This window comes from Corvus kubaryi, unplaced genomic scaffold (genome assembly GCF_017639235.1).
Source record: "Corvus kubaryi isolate FWS band 111438036 unplaced genomic scaffold, C.kubaryi_AGA036_p1.0 37256, whole genome shotgun sequence".
NCBI classification, from domain to species: domain Eukaryota; kingdom Metazoa; phylum Chordata; class Aves; order Passeriformes; family Corvidae; genus Corvus; species Corvus kubaryi.
Window position 1 is genome coordinate 8,747,805 of NW_024581076.1, and position 21,861 is coordinate 8,769,665.

General features: G+C 38.6%; 1 protein-coding gene across 1 annotated transcript in view; it reads right to left on the bottom strand.

Annotated features, from left to right (window-relative positions):
* Window positions 1-18,636, bottom strand: part of SPATA13 (spermatogenesis associated 13) — a 171,153-nt gene extending 152,517 nt beyond the window's left edge. Inside the window, exons 1-2 of the mRNA XM_042023978.1 lie at window positions 18,541-18,636; window positions 7,231-7,266 (exon numbers count right to left, since the gene is read on the bottom strand). Of these exons, the coding sequence (XP_041879912.1) occupies window positions 7,231-7,257 (27 nt within the window). The 5' untranslated portion in view covers window positions 7,258-7,266; window positions 18,541-18,636. The remainder of the gene's footprint in view (window positions 1-7,230; window positions 7,267-18,540) is intronic.
* Between the last annotated feature and the right edge of the window lie 3,225 nt (window positions 18,637-21,861).

A 21,861-nucleotide genomic window follows, 5' to 3' on the forward strand; every position in this document is an offset into this window, starting at 1 on the left:
TGCTACAATGTATTTCCTCTCTGATGGTCCTTTTAAGGCTTATCTGGTGAGACATTCATGGTTGCTGTCAGAGAAGATCTTTCACATCCCACCTCCAGCAGGGTACTCTTGATAACTCCATTCAGGTAGACCCCTGTTGCCTTAGATTCTCCTTAAGTGAAGCACCAAGCAGACCTTCCAGTTAAATCAACATTATTCAAAAATATAACTGAGTTACCATCTGCCCACTCTTTAGCCAAATTTTATACTTGGCAAAATCCAAGATTTTACAAAAGTAATGAATAAGACGGGTGTTTAAATGAACTTTAAAGCTACAACACATATCTTTTAATACAATTTCATGTAAAATATTTATAATCCAGTGTTTATTCACAGCAAACACAATATAAACTAAAGTGAAGCCAATCTATTTTTGCCCAGATATATATGTATAGTAAAACCCAGTACTAACGGCAAAAAGAAAACCCAAAAATCAGAATCTAACCAATAAAATCAATATTTCTAATCTGTGTATCTTTCTAGTCAACAGCCCTCATTGATGTCCTTGTGAATTTTAGAAAATATCCTGATTGGTACCATCACTGAGTTACCAAAGGAAACCTAATCTCACACATTAAAAAGTGATTATTTTTTAGCTTGATATTTGGTCTGGACACTACTCAGAATGCTGGGGAAAAATTGGTTTGGAGCTGACTGCTGATGCTCTACAACCAAGTGATTCAAATCTCTGGGACAGCCAGGGAACGGTTCCATGCCAGGAAGTATCCTCTCCCTTCCTCGATGGCACGTGTGAGGTTTGTATCTCTGGGATACTGGAAGACACATGAGGGAAGTTTTGAAGGAAAAAGCTTGCAGGCAGAGTGCTTTGTGCTAGTCAGTACTTACTTTAGTCAGCACTTACTTTTGTGGACAGTGAAGAACTGTGTGGCTCTAAGTGAGAGCCTTGTGAAAGTGGAAGAGTTAGAGGAAGGAAAAAATGTGCCAGGTTCCCACGGAAGTAACTGCAGAACTTTAGCTGTGGGATGAGCATGTCAAACTAGATTCTCTGTTTACTGTGCACATTTTCAATTGGCTCTTACCTAACTTTAATTACAATGTGTATGAAAGTAGCATATCAGGCCCTGGGGAACAATCAGGGACCCATCCCACTCCATTAGAGACTGCACACCCATAGTGCAAGAGAAATCCCTGTCTCCAGCAGCCTTCAGTGAATAAACACATAAAACCAAAACCAAAACCAACTAGAATACCAAAGGCTTGAGTCTGCAGTAACCATAAGAACACAGAAACAGACACTGGAGTTCAAACCGAAGGTCTGCCTAGCCAGCCTTTATATTTTTAGGGCAGCCATTGCTGGGTGCTTTGGTAAAAGTAAAGATATGGGCACGTTTACCATAGTTTTTTACTGATTACTTCAGATTTCAGCAATCTTTGCACAAGGACTTCCAAAGCCAAAGTGCATTTGTATTTAGGAATATTGGATGAACCTTCTTCTGACTTGTCTACTTACTCTTAAAGCGATTGACATTTGTGGGTGCTACAGTGTCTCTGTAATAACTAGTTCTATAATTGAATTATGAGACTGTATAATAAAGTACTCAGCCTTGCTTATGTTCTTGTCTGTATACCTGATAATTTCATTGGACACTAAATCATGATTGTCTATTCCACCTCCACATGACATTCATAACTCCATATATTCCTGTCACACCCTCCCTCTGTTTATTCATTTCCAGCCTAAAGAGAAAAATGAGTTGAGCTCATTTTTCTCATAGAGACACTTCTCTATCCCAGTGCACATCTAATGACCCAGAGGTCTGGAGCTAAAGGGCCATTCAACAGGCCATTTCTTTGGCAAGGTGAGAGATTATTTGCTCTCTCCTTATTATTCCAAACTATCCCAAGAATGGTGGCCAAGCCTGAGATCACTGGGTTTCATTGTCCCCAATGGGACACCCTATTCCTTTTAATTTGTCATTGAGAGACGTTTAATTAGTGTCACTGCCATAATCATTGTCTGATCCATCAGCTAATAAATCCAGATTATAGTTACCTCTGTATCATGAAAACTGACCATTTATTCATAACTCTTTGATTCCTTATCTGTTATTTAACCACTTTCTTCCTTAAACATCTTCTGGTAAGACAGGAAAATATCAAGTGACTTTTGGAAATAAGGTACGTTTAACTAACCAAATAATTCTTTTTCATGCACTCTGGTACCATGCTATATTTATGAAGTCTGATTTCCCACTATAAAGCCACCACAGCACTTTTCTCCTATACTGAATTTCCTTGTCTGTCCACCAAAGGCACACCAGAGAGCAGGCGCAAAAAGTAAAATTCTGTTTAAAAAGATCTTACAAAACCAGTCATCTAGATAAAAACCAAACGTGTGTGACAATTCAAAAGAGAGGGAACAAGCCATACATCAACTGGAAGGCTGTTAGATTGAGATCAGTAACAGCAGGCATCACAGACCAGGGTTTTGTTCCTCTCCCTACTGCTGACCTGGTAGAGGAGCTGTAAGAAGCCACTTAGCAACTTTGTGTTTCACTCCCACTTCTTTCTGAAACCTTTTTAGAGGTCAGGATTCTTTCTTGTAAAATGCCTTTCTGCTGTGGTGCTATGATGTTTAACTCAAGGCCATGAGCTTCAACAGACTGAGCAGAAAGTCTCCTGTTTGTGCATATCCAAAAAAAGATCCATGCGCTATGGTGTCGATGTTACTGAAGGGAGAGAGACCCACTGGGGGAAAAGGATTTGGTGAGGTGTGTGCTTGTGCTTTTTGACAGAACGACTTGCCTGTGGCCATAGAGGAAGTCTGTAGCAGCTATAGGAGGTGAACCCAGACACCTCCCACTGCTCAGCTCAGTTCCTTGCCTGCAAGGCTTTATTCCTTCCCTCCACAGCACGTGCAAGAGGGAACCTGTGTGTCTGAACAGCTCTAGTCTGAAACCAGACATCTGATGTAATGTTCCTAGAAGGTTAATAATGCCACTAGCAGCTGAATTGATTTTAAGTAAATGACAGTGTATGTGTTAGAAAGATGACTGTGACCCTATGGAGAATTAATATGTCAGAGAGCATTTATTTCATATCAGCTGAACTATAATCAACAGAAATGTTAACTCTTATTTGAGCAAATAATTTCTATTACTTTGGAAAAGGTTTTTATCCTGCTTGTTCTAACATCCCCTTTTCCACTGTCACTGGTAGAAAAGGGTTTCTGGAAACATTTTTCAGTCAAAAACACATTAATTGTTCTAAATTCCTTTAAAAAAGAAATGAACTAAAAATTTTTTGTGTAGTTTGCTAAAACCTGGTAACATTTAAAATGTATTATAAGGGCTGAATTATTTCTGTGATTTAGACTGGGCTCCTTGACAAGTTAGCAAGAAGGTATGAGTACGTGAGAAGTACCTTTTTCTGAAGTTTACTACAAATGATGAATTACATTTTAAGAAATTCTACAGAGTGCTTAGCATCAGTTTGGATCTGTGCCCTTCTTGGCTTGTGGAAGAGAACTTTCAGCAAATGGCATTCTCAGTGATTCAGAGCATCAATGTGTTGTTCTAAAAGGAAATTTTGTCTCCTGCACGCACAAAATAACATAAAGTAAGGCACTCCAAATACACTACTTTGTAGCCATTAAGTTGAAAAAGGATAACATAACCTAACACACTACCTCTTCAGTTGCACTGGCCCCTGGCATATGACTATGGCCTGGTCCCAGCTCAATGCCTAATCTGGGGTTTACAATTGTTTATTACAGCAAGGTTAAAGCAGGCATTAGGCACAGGAAGCTTGTATTTAGAATTACCAAAACTGTGCAACTGAATGGTTTGGGATTGTTAAGGGATAAGTACATAGGTAATGGACTAATGATCAACATGTCTGTAGGCCATCAAAGAACTATCAGAAGTTTACACAAGATACCTTTAGTGCAGCTTATCTCATCCATTAAAGTGTAAGTACGATAAGGGTAACAGCCCAGAAAACATTAGAGTTCGGGTGCATAGTTAGTACATGGATAAAAATGTACCACTAAAAATGTACAACAAACATACATGAACAGGTAAATGAAGAACTCCTTAAATATTTACACAGAGAAGAAATCTCTCTCATGGTTGTCCAAAAGTTCCTGGGAGGAATTTGATCAGCAAAAGAGAGTTGTCTTTGTTACTTACAGGCTGAAAAAAAGAACCTGAGTGGTTGCATCAGTCCCTAAACTACTACAAATTTTGAGACAGGGATGCAAGTATAAATGATTCTGGTAGCAAGTTATTGACCATCCCTAGTGTAAAACCAGTTTGTTGGAAATGGTGAAGTGCCTGCAGTAGCCTGAGCTACCCCCAAAACTACAAAGACTGGGAATGAAAAGTCCAATCATTATAGTTTCAACTCTACTGTCCTCTCTGGACAATCAATACCTGGAAATGGAAAATTGAGGTGATTATCTGCAAGACCTGCTGTGGCTTTTGGTCAAAGGTGCGTACAGTGTCCTCTGTGTTAGCAACAGATAGGAAATGTGTAGGTGGGATAGCATTTATTGCTGTGTAATATGATAGTAACTGTTGTGGAAGAGTTCACTGCCCATATATTCACATAAACAAGAGCAACATGCAAGCCACGTTAAATCTTATTTCTAATTTCCTGCTCATTTCTCAGCCCAGTCCAACCCAAATTTCTTCCATCCTGCTTCACCTTTCCTGTGCTATTTTTTGCTAATGTACACTGGGCCATCTCTCCAGGCTTCATTTACACCCCCAGCTAATTTGCCTTGTGTCTCATCCTTCTCCCTGTTTCTCTTCCTGTTTCTTTCAGCTTCTCATTTTTCTCTCCTGCACGCATTTTTCAGCACCAGCATGACTCTGGAAGGATCTCCTCTTCCACTTTTCTTATAAGCCAGAAGAGCTCCTGTCTGCCAGCTCAATTCACTTTTTATCCTCATCAGAAACATTTCCTGTCTTGTGTCTCTTGCCATTCCTGCAGTGGTTGCATAACTGCTCTTACTAGATACAAGAAGACAGGGTTTGACTTAAAAGATGATGTCCTAAATACAGCTGCACCAAACGTTCATACATGTGCTATTTTCATCCCCACTGTGCAGCTCAGCTGGCAGTGACAGTCTCACAAGGCAAAAACGTAATACACTCACCACATTAAAGATCCTCTGATACTCTCCACTGCTGTTACATTTGCTCTCACCGACTGTGCATAGCAGTCATCTCTAGATCTCTCTTTCTCCTGTACTGTGCAATTCCACATACATTAGTACCTTTCCCAGCTCTCACTCCAGGGCACAAAATCTTGCATGTACCACCACTCTGATGAAGTAAAATCACATGCTGGTACTCAGAAGATTCAGGCAGGGCAAGACACAATAAACACAAAACTCATATGGCTTACAGTTTGGCTAAATTAGTTTTGGAAGACCTTACTCTGCAGTCTTACACAAAGAAAGTTACTGAGCTGGTGAAGAACTCCTGTCACAGAGCCTAACTCTGTGAAGACATTCCTGGTACATTTGTTTCCAGCACAAGACAGTGAAACTATTTAGTACATCTGCTGGATGTCAGAGACATCCCCTTCTTCCTTCCATCAGTAGATATTTTGTACTGTTTCCCAGAGCTTCTTTAAGTCATCATTACACACATATGATGTCTGTTGTGCTACCAACCACTGTGTTCTTTATCTTTATTACAAGAGGCAGGCTTAAGCAAGAAATTTAATAGAAAGGTTTATTATAATTCTACAGAGACAGAGAGCAGAATTCCCAAACCTGCTTGAGCCATTCCCTGTATGATTCAAATCAGACCGATTTATCTTGTTCCTAGTTTTGTAATTCTTCAAAGACCATGGCAAGGATGCTGAGAGCATTTTGGCAGTCTGTAGCCTGCTCTGAATCAGTCCTGGAATCTCCCCTGCTGTTGCCCACTATTGTGACTTCCCCAGAAATTTTCACACCTCCATTTCTTTGCAAAGGCAAACCAGCTGCACTACAACTCTCCAGTCTGCCATCAGCTGGTAAGAATATCCTGTTTGACTATATGTCAATACACAGTTTTTGAAACCTCCTTTTCATGATAATAAAGCAATATATTCAAGACCAACAAGTCAGCCTTGAAAACTTGCAAGCAAGGCTGTGAGTTTGGTGCGTGAACTGGTCTGTGAGAATGCTGAACTGCCGCAGCAAGCGCCAGCCCTGCAGTATCACGGCTCCTGCTGCTTCCACCTGCAGGACAGACAAAGAATCTTTCAGACACTCCTGTCAGAGCAAGGACATGACATCCTGGGTTTCTTGAACCACACCGTAAGACAGAAATACAATGACCTCTGCTGAGTGATTTCCGTGCCTGTTGGAAGCATCGACTACAGCACCACATCTCTCAACTCATTTACTCTTCTATCAGACCACATTTTCCCTTCTAGTGAACTCCAAAAAATTACTGTTTCAAATGCAGTGCTCTGAACATATTTAATCTATCTAAAAGACGAACTTTCTTTAACTGAAGAGTTACTACTTGCTCAGGAAACATCCCCCACATCTTCATATGAATGTATTTATTTATAACCCTACAGCTTAAAAGCAAACACTAGCTGCAGGATTTTGAGGTGTTGGTTAGTTTGTCAATTAGTTTAAATGAGAGTTTATTGATTCAAAAATCCTGTAATCCAAAAAAGCCTAAAAACACTTGGATTGCCCCATAGCTTCCCCGTAGTTTAGATCTCTGTGTAACGCTGTAATTTTGCAGTGTGAGAAACACCATTTCAGTTTCTAACTGACCTGCATTGAATTAATTTTTAAAGTTGTTGAATTATGCTAACAAGATCACAATAATTAAAATAGCTTCAGGGGCAACTGGATAGAGTTGGGAGTTAGCTCTGCCATCCCTGTGAGAGAAAAGATTTGTGCTTCCTCTTGAGTTACTCTAAGCTAGCAATACAAATCCTCAGAGCTCACATTAATGCAAGCCTGACTGACAACCTACCATTCAGAGCAACCATCTCAGATTTCTGCAATTAGCATGTGCTCTAAAATTTCTGATTCTGTAGGCTTGGTCTCTAATTTACATTTTGAAAAGGCTCTTAAGAATGAAGATGCCAAGACTGAGAAAATTCACTGCTCTTGAGACACATTCTGCATATCTGCAAGCTCAATGAAAGTGCATTTCTGTTAAAATCAATAGGATAAGTATCACATGGGAAAAAAATGACTCTTCTTACCAAGTCGGGAGTACTGAAGGCTTTCATGGGGAAACTCTGGAAAGAGACAAAAGAAACTAGTCAATGTACTGAAATAGGGACAGTGTATTAAATAATGCAGAAAGTTGCAGGCAGCACTTGCTAATCCCTGAAAATCTCTTCATGGCCTTAATAGCAGCTTTTTATATGGAAAACTCTACATTCAAGAGGTCTACATACAACTTAATCACAGAAAAAAGAGAAAGCAGAGCTATATTAGACATATCATCCCATCTGCTGCCAGTGACTGATTTTTCTTTGTCAAGGTTTGCTTTAGAAGGCACAAGAAATCAGATTATTTAATACTTATCCAGAAAGATTATTTCACGTTTTAAGAACGTTTTTCTGAAGAGTAGGAGGCTTGAAAATCAATGAGCTACAATCTGTAAGCATCAATGCCTGAATAGGTCCCATATTCGAATGCTGAAGTCAGCATACAATGGGTAAAACAATATTGCTGAGATCAGTTACTGACGTTTTCATCATGGATTAGACAAATGTCACACACTTGAAGTTCCAGCAATTGTACCCTAGTTTGCCTGGATCTAAGATACAATTTGTGTTAGGTCAGATTCTCAACAAATAAAGATGCCAAATTATCTAGGCCGTTTAAAATGGTATCTTCATTGTGTGAGCTTAGGTCATTCATTCAACTATTTCATATTCATATCCATTGATGCAGGATGACTTGGGGGGTTGCGGTGTTTTTTAGAAAAGGAAGAAAAAATGAAAAAAGGCCCGTAAACTGGATTTTTGCAAAACGATTACATTACCTGTTCTTTAACTTCCAACTCAAAAAGCCATGAAGAATTAAACTACATCTCAGTGAATAACATTTGATAGTGTGTAGCTGTTCACTACACTGACAGTTTCTTTGCTGCATCTGATAATAAATTAAAATGCTGGCATTTATTATGAGACTAGATGAATGCATTAACAATAGTATTTTCCCCATTCCAAAAATCATCTAAAATATTTACATTTATCATTTTCTTCTTCCTTCTCTTCTGTGCAAGAAGCTTACCTTTTAACTCTCTGATTAAAACATCTTCAAAACTGCACTGGCATGCACAGCACCAGCAAATTAAAGGGCGCGATTTTGGCCTAAATCAGCTCCCACTTTCACCACACCAAGTGGAGACAGCAAATAATGCCTGATAAGCACTGTGGATGGAGGTGCCCAGGCTTGGGAAGGGGGCTGGAGAACTCAGTTGCAGGAATGCCCTGAGAGAGGGAGTCTTGTCCCATTCCATTCACTGGTACAGATGTTGCCATCAGACCAATAAACACTGAGTTATGAACAGCGCCTCTCAGCTTTGCACTTGTGCATACTGAAGAACCACAGCAGGATTTTTATCTCCAGGCTTTAACTCAGCACTATGCAAATTAATGTCGATTTTTATCCCAATAGTGAAAATTAAGAAAATAACCTAAGAATATGGAATATACCTTCAAGCTTTAATGGAGGAAGCATGAAAATCATCTGATGCTTCTAAATACAGCTTCTGCAGTTCAGGGAAAGGCTCATTGAATACAGTATAGGATCTTAGCTAGTCTGCCACTTTATTTTTGCAGTTTTAATAATTTTGACATTAACACCATTAAAGACTAGACAAACTTTACACAAGGTTTAGAATTATAAATACAGCTGATCTCAATCAGAAATTGTAATTTCACTGTAATTGCTGAATCTTCTTTAGGTTAAAGCTATCACATAGATCACTGGCCGTTAAAACTGATGAACGGTTTTTATTCTTTGGTATCACTATAATTAATTTCTAGTAAAGGGACAATAGCAGAGCTGTTCTTCATCCCCTATCTATGGCTCCCTGCCTGTGATCCAGCAGCCCAGCTTATCTGTACCAGTCACAAGCAGACTGGACTGTAACAGACACCAATAAACAATGGAACCAGCAAAGCTAAGGGAGGCCAGAAGGAAGAAGAGAGAAAGCAATGATTGGTTTTTGTTAAGCCACTCATGAGTTTGAATAATTAAGGCTAATTCACCACAAGCCAGACTTGATGCTCTCTGCTCTGCATCCTCCCAGCTGCCGTATCAGGTCTACATACAAGCTACTTTCTGGTGTTTAACTAAAAATAAAGCTACTGAAACAAGACTCAGAGCAGAAGTGTGTTCTCAGTAATTTCAGTTGGCATACACCATTTTTTTGAACCATTGATGCTTTGTATTTGTAATGCAATGTTGTAGTTTGCAATGGTTCAAGGATATAAACAAGACTGTTTATAAAGGCAACTCTAATTGATAAAGCTAAAAAATACTTAGGAACTCTCAAGCACATAAGCCCCTTGTCAGTTCTAAATCTCCAAGCAAAACCAAGAGCACGAATCATTGCACTGACTTTAGTGAAATTGAGTAAGTACTTTTCAAGGAAAAGGACAGCTAGGAACTTGAAGAGAACATTCTCAGAAGCATAGTGATAATATTTTGTGCTCTGTGGGAACAGAAATCAGTAATTACTGCTTAAGAACAGTGAGCTCTTAATAGAGGATATAGAACGGAGGAAACAGAACCAATTAATTTTTCTACTGAGTCCATGATTTTTAGTATACATTAAAGTTGTGAATTTTAGTTCCCCAGCTAATTTCTAGAGGCATTTTTCATCCCTCACTTATTGTCAGACATTACACTGTGGCTTTTCTTATATACATATATTTTCGTACATTTCACCGGAGATTTCTGGGGCTTTTTTATCAATTAGCTATGTGAATTAATTCTGCTGCTTATTTCTTGTTTCATTTAACTCCTACAATCTTAATTTGGCACTCTGGATAAGGTATATCATTGTATCCTGGGACAGAAGATCCATGCATCCAAGGCTGGGAAGAGGGGTGATGAGAAGCTCTGTTACAAGGTACAGTCTTCTTCCAAGCGAGTGTTGGCTCACAGTAAGATGGGATGTCAGTCTGTACATAGTATTATCTAATGATCCCAGGTTCAGATCTCTTATTGCAGTGAGGAGGTATTTTTTTTTTTATACACAGCATGCCTAATAATCTACCAAGGAGCTGAAAGAATTAGAGTCACTGTAGCAGTGCTAATCTATTTCCACAGTAATGCTGAAGCTGATCTGACAGGCACCAGAACCAAGCAAGCATGCACTTGCTTTATTAGCCTTTAAAGAAGTTGAATTTAACACTCTTGTGAGCTTTTCTAGTATGAAAAGTACTTTAGTCACAAGAAGGGAGATAGAAAAGTGCTAACAAGTTTAGAGGATGCTATTTAAAGTGCATTCTCCATACAAAACAAGCAGGTTGATTTAAAATGATAACAAGACTAGGCCAGTGGATTTCTATATCTTGTGCTACAGCCTTTACCAACTTGTATTTGTCTGTGGTGTACAAGATGCATGTGCTGTGGAAAGATCACCGCCACCCCTCTGAATACGTTCTTTTTTATAAAATCAAAATTCCTAGAGGCAAGCAACTGTGACACTCCACAGGATGCCCCACAGGTTTCTTCATAGACAACAGGTGTGGTGTGTCTAGCTAATGCTGCATGTTCCCATTCCTACAGTGGATTTTCCTATTGCAGGCATGATCTGTTTTGCCACGTTTCAGAGTGGGCAGAGAAGGGGCAGTAACAAATGTCATATGAGCTCTGATCACATCTGCTCATATCAAACTGCTCATATGACCTCGATTGACCTTGATAGGCTTTGCATGCAAGAGAACATTTACATAACAAGCTGAACAGGCAGTGCACCACCAATAATGTGTTAAATAAGTCACCGAGTGCTTTGCAGCACTAGGCGTGTTTTCCAAGCTAACATATAGCTACATCCAGGTTTTAAAAGACAAGCAGTTTTCCTGAATGCCCTATGACACGGCATGCCCAGCTCCTCTCCAGAGGAGGATGAGGAATGTGCTGCCTTTTCCCTGAGCCACCCAGCGTGGAGACCTGTCAAGTTCCCTCCCGAGGTCAGGATAAGGAGGATGCAGCTCCTGGCTTCGAAGGAGTGGGGTCAGCAGGGAGCTGGGCCCCTGCTCCCACCCCTATCACCCTGACCCTCTGTGCCAGTAGTGTGCTGGCTCTGGAGAGGAGCTCAACACCCTTCTGCTCATCCCTGTACCTTTGTGAAGCCTGATATTGAGCAGAAAACATGGCAGAATAGCTTGCAGAAAGGTTTTAAAAACCAAACGCTCTGAATAAGGTATCTCTTAATCTAAACTAATTTTGTTCAACTAATTGTAAATTAGTGTAATTTAAGCCCATTATTGTGTGCCAATTTTGTATTTCAAATTAGCCAGGATGCAAGAGTGTGGATGAGAAATGTCTAGTGCTGCAGCACACCTCTGTGGTGTGCTATACAGTAGCTGTAGGAGATACAAAACCTCAATCCAGGGCAACACCTGTAGATTATACAAAAACTAAGTGGAGGCAAAACCCATTAATGCAACCAGAAATTTGTGCATGAACTAGCACCACTCAGTGGGGCTCACGGCACTGAAAATTCTTCTGGGCAGCATGGAAGCAAACAAAATATATTTTTAAACAGTCAAGCATCAAGTGGTTTGGAGATGCTTAGTCCCTGTGAGCCTCTGTAGGGAATGTGTCTTTGCTTTCTTTCACAAAAGAGTAACAGCTTCTATCAGTACACATTACAATGTGTTAGGTGCTTATAACCCTTGAGAAAAGGACAATCAGATTTTAGTCAGGTAAAAATGAACATTACTTCTCTGAATTTCCCTCTTTTTTTCCCCCTTCAAAAATATTTACAAAAGTATTGTTTTTCTAAAGGTACTCATAATTAAGATTAACCATAAATCTGCTTCTGCATCTGGAATAAACTAACAAAATATTTTTCAGTTACTTGTTATTGAAAGTTCAGCACTAAAACAGTACAACTTTTTTCCCTAAGGTTTCAAGATAGATTCATATGGTAAAAACCACAGCTGAACACGCAGTCTGAAAATTGTTTATGATCTGTCCCAAAGGTTTAAATTTTCCTATCTAGATAAACAGTTGAGAGCAAAGAAGTTGTGACCAGGCAAATGAAAATAATAATTTGTTTTTCAAGTATTTATGGGGACAAAAATCTTCCATTTGAGTCTAGTTAATGTACTGTGTAGTCACTGCCCATGATAAACCAGGAGAATTCAAAGAAAATTATCCCAATTTTACTTGCAAGAAAAATTTCCAGTGCAATTGTTTTTGTCCACCTGACAATTTCTAAATCACTTTTATATCATGCACAAAAGTGTAAGAAAGAAAAACATGCAATGTTAGACTCTAAGACAGTGAGTAAAAATGTCACCTTTCACCCTACCTGCAATCAGAAGAAAAAAGCCAACCTTAAGTTTTGCCACCTGCTTTGAAATTCAGAAAAGGCATCAACGTCAACCCCACAAATGCCAGGATATGTAATAGTTACACAGAACTTCCCATGGCACTTGAAGGGAAAGGGAAACCAAAGTTTCCATTGCCTTATCGAAGAATTACTGCAAAATATAATTTATCAGCCAAATGAGAAGAGCTAGAAGGCAGTAAATACTCATGATTATTCTCTGGATTTGCAGAAATCAGTAGCAAAACTTCCATTGATTCAAGCACCCATGACTTCACTAGAAAAGAAGGGAATGTAGAGTTGGAGGAGGAGCTTTCTGCTTTTGAATTTTCACTGGATAATTAGTTAAGCTTCAATAATTTTCAATACAGGTCATAACTGCTTCAAAGGGCTATGCTCATGTGATCAATGTCTTTTGCAGACAGTGTTGCACCACAGGGAATAGTCAACATAATTATGTGGAAGAGTTTGGCTCGAATTTATAGTTCTGAGAGCTCAGGTTAAGAGAGATTAGATTTCAGAGTTGTCTAAATCAGGTGCCTAGAATTGCCTCTTTTTTCTTAGCCTTTTGTAAAACAAAATAATGACAAAAAATTATTTTTGCTCATAGAGGGCTGCACACTTTCCAGCACTGCTTGAAGTTCTCTGACTGACACTGCTCTGAGACATTTCAGTACAAGTAGCAAAGGCCAGAGGAGTTCTCACTTGAATATCCTTTACCCTACAGAAGTTCTCTCCACTTGACTGCACCCGCTGGAGTGATGGAAAAAACACTTTTTACCATAGGCAAGAGCAATGAAGTTGGCAGCTAGAACTGATGTGTATGATACTGCCTGTCCTGGGAGGCTGTTTCCAGGGCTTCAGTGTTTGCCAGATGTCAGCTGCTGAGGCAGAGAGCTCCCACACAGGATGTCTGTCTTCAGCTGAATTTTTGGTGTGAAGTTTTCACCAAAAACAGGTTCTCACTTTTTTCAAACTGAGACCATGGAAAATGTTACAGTCTTCTCAAGAGTTCTTGTTAAGAATCTCTAGCAGCTCTTTCTTTGGGGCACAGATTTGAAATTCACGGTTAGTGGATTGTCTGGCCCCAGGCATAGGATTTGGTGATTGTACAGAAGTGAGTACACTCTCTCCTGTATTCTTACAACTCTCTTTATTGATGAACTGGAAAAAGCTGGATTTGAGCATAGAGTGATAAGAAAAGCAAGGAGAATTACAGGAACAGAATAAAAGCAACTGGGTGAATGTGGCAGAGGGAGTCAAACAGCCAAAGAAGAAAAGGGCCTATTTGCCCAGAATGGACAGATTTGAGAAGGGGAAAAAAAAAAAAAAAGGAGTAAAGTTCAAGGTGAAAACATTTGTAACAACCAGAAACCCAAATTATAGGGCTTAGAGCTGATACTAGATTTCTGTACCAGTAAGACAATTCTTTCAGACATTAATAAGCACCACATGTTTTAAAAGCTGTTCAACAAGAGGTAGAAACACACTATCAGTATCATTTACTCCACAAACTCTGGATATGGGTGTATGTGCTTCAAATGCTGGCAGTATCAAGGTTTAAACCACAATGATGACTCAATAGAATATCAGTACATCTCTGAAGGACAAATTAACAACAAGAACAAAAAGGTATCCATGCACTCCCTCTGGATGTGTGAGTTCCTGTTTTAAAGGGCAGGAATATAGGAAAGAGATAAATTTTTAAAGTTGAGAAATGAGGAATCAAATAGAAACCATGCAACCTTGCTCTGGCACAACAGACTCCTGAGCTGTACTGCTGACACAGAAGAAGGGAACCCCAAACCCAGCATCTGGATTGAGTCCTTTCTACCACCCTAACATCACTAACAGAGCTCCTCAGTCATCTTTCCCCAAACTGAAGACTTTTTAGCAGTGATATTTTACCACAGAAACTAAGGAACTTTCTGTAAGGCTTTTTTTCCCCATTCCTATTATATATTTAAGGCTATTATTTCATATTTTGGGCATCACTTAAATCCTCAAAGCCATTTCCTATCAGATTTTATCCATTCCCTACTGCCCTTTGAGGTACCTAGTTTTCCTAGAAGCCTACATTTTTATTGATAAAATCTCCATGTCACTGACACATCTGCTGCCAAATATGCACCATATGCTTCTCTTTCTCTCCAGGCAAAACAGTTACCTGAGCTGTGAAGTTACACAGTGCAGTATCATTTCATGAGTCTTTTGCATCAGGAAAACATTATTTATAACTGTTTTCCTTACAGAATCTAATAATTATCCTAATAGGCATGTTTCTATCAGTAAATTAAGTCCAGTGAAAACACACGGTACATGCATGACTAGAGAGCTCTTAATTAACTTTCAGATAATTAAACCCCTTTCAGATGATTAACCCAATTTTGGGATTTATATGGACACTGTAAAAAAATATGCCAGGAGGTAACAAAAACATTATGAATATTCATTCCTAAATTGCTCATCACAAACCACTACAGAGGCCAGGAGACATCCCACACTCTCAGTCTTCTGCGGGGACCTGTATTATCAAACTTGCCGAAAAGATACCTTTTAGACAGTACTAAAAAAACAGACTTTAACAGGGGTAAGAAAATGTTGTTATTATTCATACTAGTTTCTTGTTTCTTATACTGAAGCTGTTCTTATCTTAAATGTATACATTTTTCCAAATTTATTAAACCTAATTCAGTTCTGATGCCATCCCTGACCCAACTGGCACAGTGTAATTAGTGAGTGCAATTTTTATATACAGATACTGCAACAGATGGTACACTCAGGATTTCTACTTTGAACTAGCACAAAATATTTAATTAAAGTGTGATTTCATTCAAAACAACCCAACCCTGGCATAATAAATCTTATACTTGAATGGGAAGTTGATGAACTGGACACATATACGTCACCAATATTATTTCAATACCTTTACAGCAATTTGTTTTAAAATCTTGTATCTGAAGTAAACTAAAACTGAATATTTCACCGATACTAATCTTCAAAAGATAAGGAAAACATGAAAATATATTCAGTTCTATTCAGGATTCACAATACAAGCTAATGAAATTCAGTCCAATAATAGGGTCACTAATGCAGGCAACCTCCTTTCCTGTAGCCTCCGTGTCTACTCAAAGTACAATTCTGTCATTCCTGAATTAGGCACATAAATAGAGTAGAAAAAATAAAAGAATAAGATGGATCAAGTCAGGTTTCAGTTGCCTCTGAAATAATTTTTACAATTCCCACCATGTATTTTTTTTTAAATCTTTTTTTAATTAACTACAGCACAGAAGCAAACAAGCACTAAATCCATTGAAATCCTCAATCCTCCACCTAAGGAGTGATACTTTTCCAGATCTGATAGACTGAAAACATCACCCCAGACCTAAACTAATTTCAAATTAGTGAGGAAGTTACTGCTGTTACCAGGGAAAATCAATGAGGCACAAGCTCTCTGCAGCATAACGAAGTTACTATAAGAGCTAGCAAAAGCAGAACTCAAATGCAGATCTTGCAGTTCTACTGAAACAGGGTATACCGACATTCTCCCCACACAAATAGAGCAGTTTGGTAAATTAGTTAATAGGAAAACTCTGCTAATGTATGATGGGTATTCCTTTTCAGAAGAAGCCTTGTCTAAGTCAATACCAGGTAGCTAAGAAGCTGGATGTACAAGGATTTCCTCTGGCCAGAAACAATGTAGTTGACATATGAGATCTTCCTAAGGATGTCCATGTGATTTTAACTTCCCTAATTTTCTCTAAATGAAAGGAAAAAGAACACCAACAAAAAATACACCAAAAAAACACTCTCAAAAGAAACTCCAGGCTATTATTACTACTATGTTTAATTGCTGTCCAAGCAATATTTCAGCAACTGTTGAGTAGCAACATATTACCAACTGTGGTTTGGCAATTACAGAGACATGGTTATCCAAGAGTATTCAGCTATTCTTATGTGGCTATGCTGCTCTTTGCCTCAGAGGAGTGCTCCTCCCCAGCACATTTCCTGGTAGCGTGGAAAAGCTCACTCTTTGTTTCTGTCAAACCCTCTTCTTCTGACAAGTGGAGGACAGTTCCAGCATTTCCAATTTGAGCATTGAGTTGTCTTCACCTTATTTGAACCCAATTTTCTTTTTGTTTCCATATTATTTTCACTGCTAGCCTCCTCTGAGGATCATTTTCAATAACAAGACCCATATGCCCATATGCCAGGGTTTAACAGCTAAATGGAGTGAGAAAATCTTCAATTAGCGGAAAGTGATTTCAGCCAGGTAGGCTGAGAAATGTCTACTGACTGAAAAGCTGCAAAAGCTAATGTACCAGTCATTACATTTTCTAATTATTAAATTCAAGCTGAACACAAAATATTTTGTACCATTAATCAAAAAACAAAACAAACAAACAAAACCCCAACAAAACAAAACAACCAACCAAAAAATGAAACCCAACAAAACCAAGAGTAATAAAGCCAATTATTCAAATACTGGAATTGTTTTGGATAGTAGGAGACCCAGTCATGTTAAGACAGTGGTAATGAATCACTGCACTAAATCAAACAAACTGTCCAGCTTCCAGCATTAAATAACTGCTTGCATTTTGGGTGTATTAAAAGAATCACTCTTATTCTCAGTGATCACTTACAAGCAGTTTCACAAGCAGCCTTTGCAAACTTACCTCGACATTATTAGGAAAATGACAAAGAACAGAGAGGGGATTTTAAATACATTTAGATGAACAATTACCTGATAGCCTTTTCCAAAACAGAAATAATCCTTCTCAGTATGGTTTATAATTATTTATATTGCAGTAATGTTTAGAGATTTAGTCACAGCACAGATTCCCTTTGTGCTAGACACTGTACAGGAACAAAAAGACAATCCTTGTCTTGAAGAACTTACAGGCAAGCACGTGGTTATTTGCTAGACAATGCATTTTAGACCATAATTGCCTCATTTGTTCCAACCCTGATCATCTCTCATCTTTCTTAATGGAATCAAGGTATTGACATCGCAGTTGCTGGGTACAGAGTATGGATTTATGAGACCATATGCACAGTTGTAATGGGAGGGCTGCAGTTATTGTTGAATTTTTGATTTAGAAAGCATATAACTTCTTTGGTTTTGATATACTAAGCAGTAACTGACAAGTCAGGTACTTTTCTCTGAAAATATTTAATAGACAAAGCTTATTCAGCTTCACTGGCCATGAGCTTCTGTGCATTAAGCCATCTGCTTTTATGGGAGAACGGGAGAGGAAAGAAAGCAGGTCAGTTGTCAGTAGATAGAAGTCAAATAAAACTCAGTTTGATTAAGTAGAATGTGAAAATATAAGTTAATTGAGACAAAAGCAAATTAAAGTAATTATCTACTGTCACTTCTGAACATTACGGCTTATCATTAATGCACACCATATCTGTGCAAGAGCACCCTCAATCCTTGCCTGCAATAGCTGCACATTGTAATTTTTATTATTGCCTCAGGGGTTTACTAAAACTTTTCCTTGGCAAAGCAGCAGAATTTCAACAAAATTATGTCTAATCACATTTCTTAACTCCAGTCAAAGACTAATTTGTCCTGTTCTGTTTATCATTGCAGAAGATACAAATTTCATCTCTTAATTGTGTTCTCTTTTGTTCTCTCTACTGATTCCAGAAGCAAATGACATTCTTTTCTTAAACAGAATTGAAAAACCTTTGTTTCCATGATATTCAAGAGGAGTTGTTCAGTCACTTTCACAGAAGTCGGAATTTCCTCATGAGCTTGAAATATGGCAAATTTGTGGTTAATTCTTTAAATTTTCTCTAAATCAATATATTCTATTTTTTTCTCTTTTCTCTAAATTCTTTACAGTCAAAGACAAATCATGTTTTAATCAATCTTAGTTACAGAGAGCACATATTTTTTACAAGCTGATGTCATCTCTCAGGACATTTTTACTTCACCAAGGAAATTCTCCCGTTTGTCAGTACAGAAAACACTACTCACCACTGCCCATCTTCTTCTGCTTTACTCTCTTCTTCATCAAATCATACTCTCAAATGGGAGTACTGGCACCCTCCTGAGTAATCCTTCACCTCTTGTCCTTAAAATTCTCTACTCTTGCATTTAACTGTGGAGAAGAATAAGGTCACGAGAACTTTAAAAAGAAAAGAAAAGAAAAGCAAAACCCACAACAACACTCTACACTGTTAGATTTCTAAGTCAGTTTCTGCAAGAAAAAAACCTGCTCTTTTATTGGCTTTGCAAAGGAATTAGCATGCAATTGAACGTCATCATCTTTGCCAAGCAAATAGCTGTAGATATATATTAAACACTCCTAAGTCTCTTCAATCCCATTTAGTCTCCACCTGTCTCTCGAACTGAGCATCCCATTCAGGCAGAAGCACAAATCCACACTGAGTAATAGAGAATACAAATCTGTGTATTTCAAACACACAACTTTTGCCTCGCTGTTCTCACTCTTTGCATGAAAAGTACAAAGAGAGTCAAGAGATGGCAAAACAGACACCAGTCAAACACAGCTGCATTTAGCTTAAGAAATAGATGTTTTCCACAAGTTTTCTTGCTTTTATAGGCTCAGCCACATGGACAAAGCAGAGGTTGACTGGTTCTGAATACAAGTAATTATATGTATTCTTGTGCATATTTCACTGTATATAGGTATATATGCTGCTGCATGCCAGACAACTTCAGAGCAGAAAAACACAGTGCTCAGTACCCAGTGTGGTGTTAATCCTCTTTTGAATCAGATGTGAGTTTTGAATCTGTCACTCATCATAGATATATTCACAAACATATGTGATGCATTTGCTGCTTGTACAAGAAATATTCTACCTGAACAACAGAAGTCAGAATAACAGCAGTGGGAATGTTAATAAAATAGCTCATTATTTTACAGAAATTTTACCCCACAACCCATAGCATCTTTCTCACATATTTTCATATGGCAAAATACATCTGAACACCTAAGTTCTAGAAAGTTCTTCCTGAAACATGTCACTCAGGACTTAGAATCTTTCAAAGTCATGAAAAGCAACACTGCAGGAAGCAGCCAAAGACCATGGTTTTCCTTCTGCTCCCTAGGGGCTCCTCTGTTCCCTGGGCTTCACAGACAGACCCAACCATGATGCCAAGCCACAATTGCCAGGCCTCCATCCCTTCACCTCCATCCCTTCACCAGGACAATGGGGTACCAGGCATTCCCCTGCTCCTTCTCCTCACTGACACACAGCGCTGTTTTTCCAGTGTTGAAAGCAATGGACCTAATTAATGGTGAGCCCATTAGCTGCACTCCTTCTGCCTTTGTTTTCTGCCTGCAAACTTATCAGTAGATGCTACACCTCCAACAACACCCCGTTAAAAAACCCCCATGATTTTAAAAAAGAAACATGATGTAAAATAAAAACAACTTACCAAACACCACCAAAACCTGCTGCTCTTTGTGGCTAATTGCTTACTTTATGCTGGGGTTACATTAAGGTGACAGGGAACCTGGGGGTACCAGTAGGACCTGCTGGGACACCCATGGCCACTTCCCACCCACCCACAGTCCTGGGGCAATGAATCCATTCCCCTCAGAGGTGTGCGGTGCTCTGGCTGGGGCTGTGGGAGAGATGCCAAGCCCTGCTCTGCCACCCCGGGGGGAGCCCTGGCCCCCACTACACCCTGAAGGTTTCCTGCAGTTACAACTTTTTGAAAAGTATGACTCATATGTCTCAGAGTTGTAGCTTTGCCCCGCTTTTAGAATTTTTGTTTTCATTAATTAATTCCTTCATCAATTTGCTGCTGTGCTGCCCCAAGCGATGGCTGTCATGAGGTCTTGAAAACTGAAGAACATACAGGGACTCCTTGTTCCTCGAAGTCTGAAGCCAAAGAAGGCATCTCCTAGCAATAACTGTGGCTTTCCACAGAAACCCCCACTCCAGCATGCACATCAACCACCTGAGCAAGGAACTTGTTGACATTTTTGCCTCATGATCAGGAGTTAAAGAAAGAAGCACCTCACTTGCACATACAAATCCATATCAATAAAATCTAGCACAAAAATTTAAACATTTAGGACAACATCTCTGTCAGAAACACCTATTCTTTCATTCTTTTACTCTGAGACACCTAAGATCAATGAAGGAATATTTCTTGACACCTTTTTACCCACATTGTAAAACCAATAGCTGATTTTAGTGTTACTTTGCATTTCCCTTTTATTCCTTAGATCACACTGCTTCCTATCAGCAAAGAGATGAGGATAAAAGAAAACAAAAAATCCTTGGCTAGTTATTTTAATGCCTAAACTGCAGAGCATTTAATTATTTTCAACACTGTTTTACCATAATCAGGTGGTTCCTAACCAGTTTTCAAAATATAAGCATCTCACAAAAGTACAAAGTTTTCAGGGTTTGAGCTATTTTGGATATCAGGGTTTCTATGCTTTTCTGAGCAAGAACTCTATAAAATGAATCACATATTTTTTCTGTCAGAGCAATGACACGTCTTGATCCCCATACTTTCCTTCAAACAATCTTTTAAATATCTACATTTCTCAGAAATACAGTCAGAGGTTGTTATTACAATTACTGCTGGGTTTGGCACATCTCTTCCCACTACAGCAATATTTATTAATAGTTTACATGCTGTTTTTCCAAGTCTTGTAACATATCTTACAGGCATTAGAGTAAATGTATTTGCTGCATTGACAGCATTGCAGCAATTATATTTTGACTGTTATAGTCAATTTTCCATCTTTTACTGTAACAAAATTAAAATTTAATCAGAACGTCAAGATTGAAAACAACCCTGGCAAGAACTTGCTCTACAGAAGTCTCATTAAGAAGCAACAGAATGCCATACCTTTGACAATTACAGGGGCTTGGGGGGTTTTTTTTGCTTTTAAAAAAGACAACTCTTCTTCATTATTTTAAAAAGCCTTTGTTGTGGCAAGTAATGAAAATTATATTGATCCTCTGACTTGTCTTGTAGATGAAGGTGTCTTTGATCATGTAAGTATCATGAATTCCCATGTCAAAATTTTCCCTCTCCTATTCATGATCCCAAAGTACAAGCAGTTGCTTTAGGAGAATAAGAGTGACATTTTAGCTTAAGGAGATCATTAGATATTGGTTCTTAAGGGCAGTTTCCTTTAAAAAAGAATGCAGAAAAAGAATTAAATATCTGTGACATGAGTTATAGTGAAACCACTTGTACAAAGGAAAGACAATCACTCTGTAAATTATAAGGTTCTCAGCAAATGCATTTTCTACTTTCCCATGGGCAAGACAACTGATATTGTAAAAACTGAAGACTGTACTT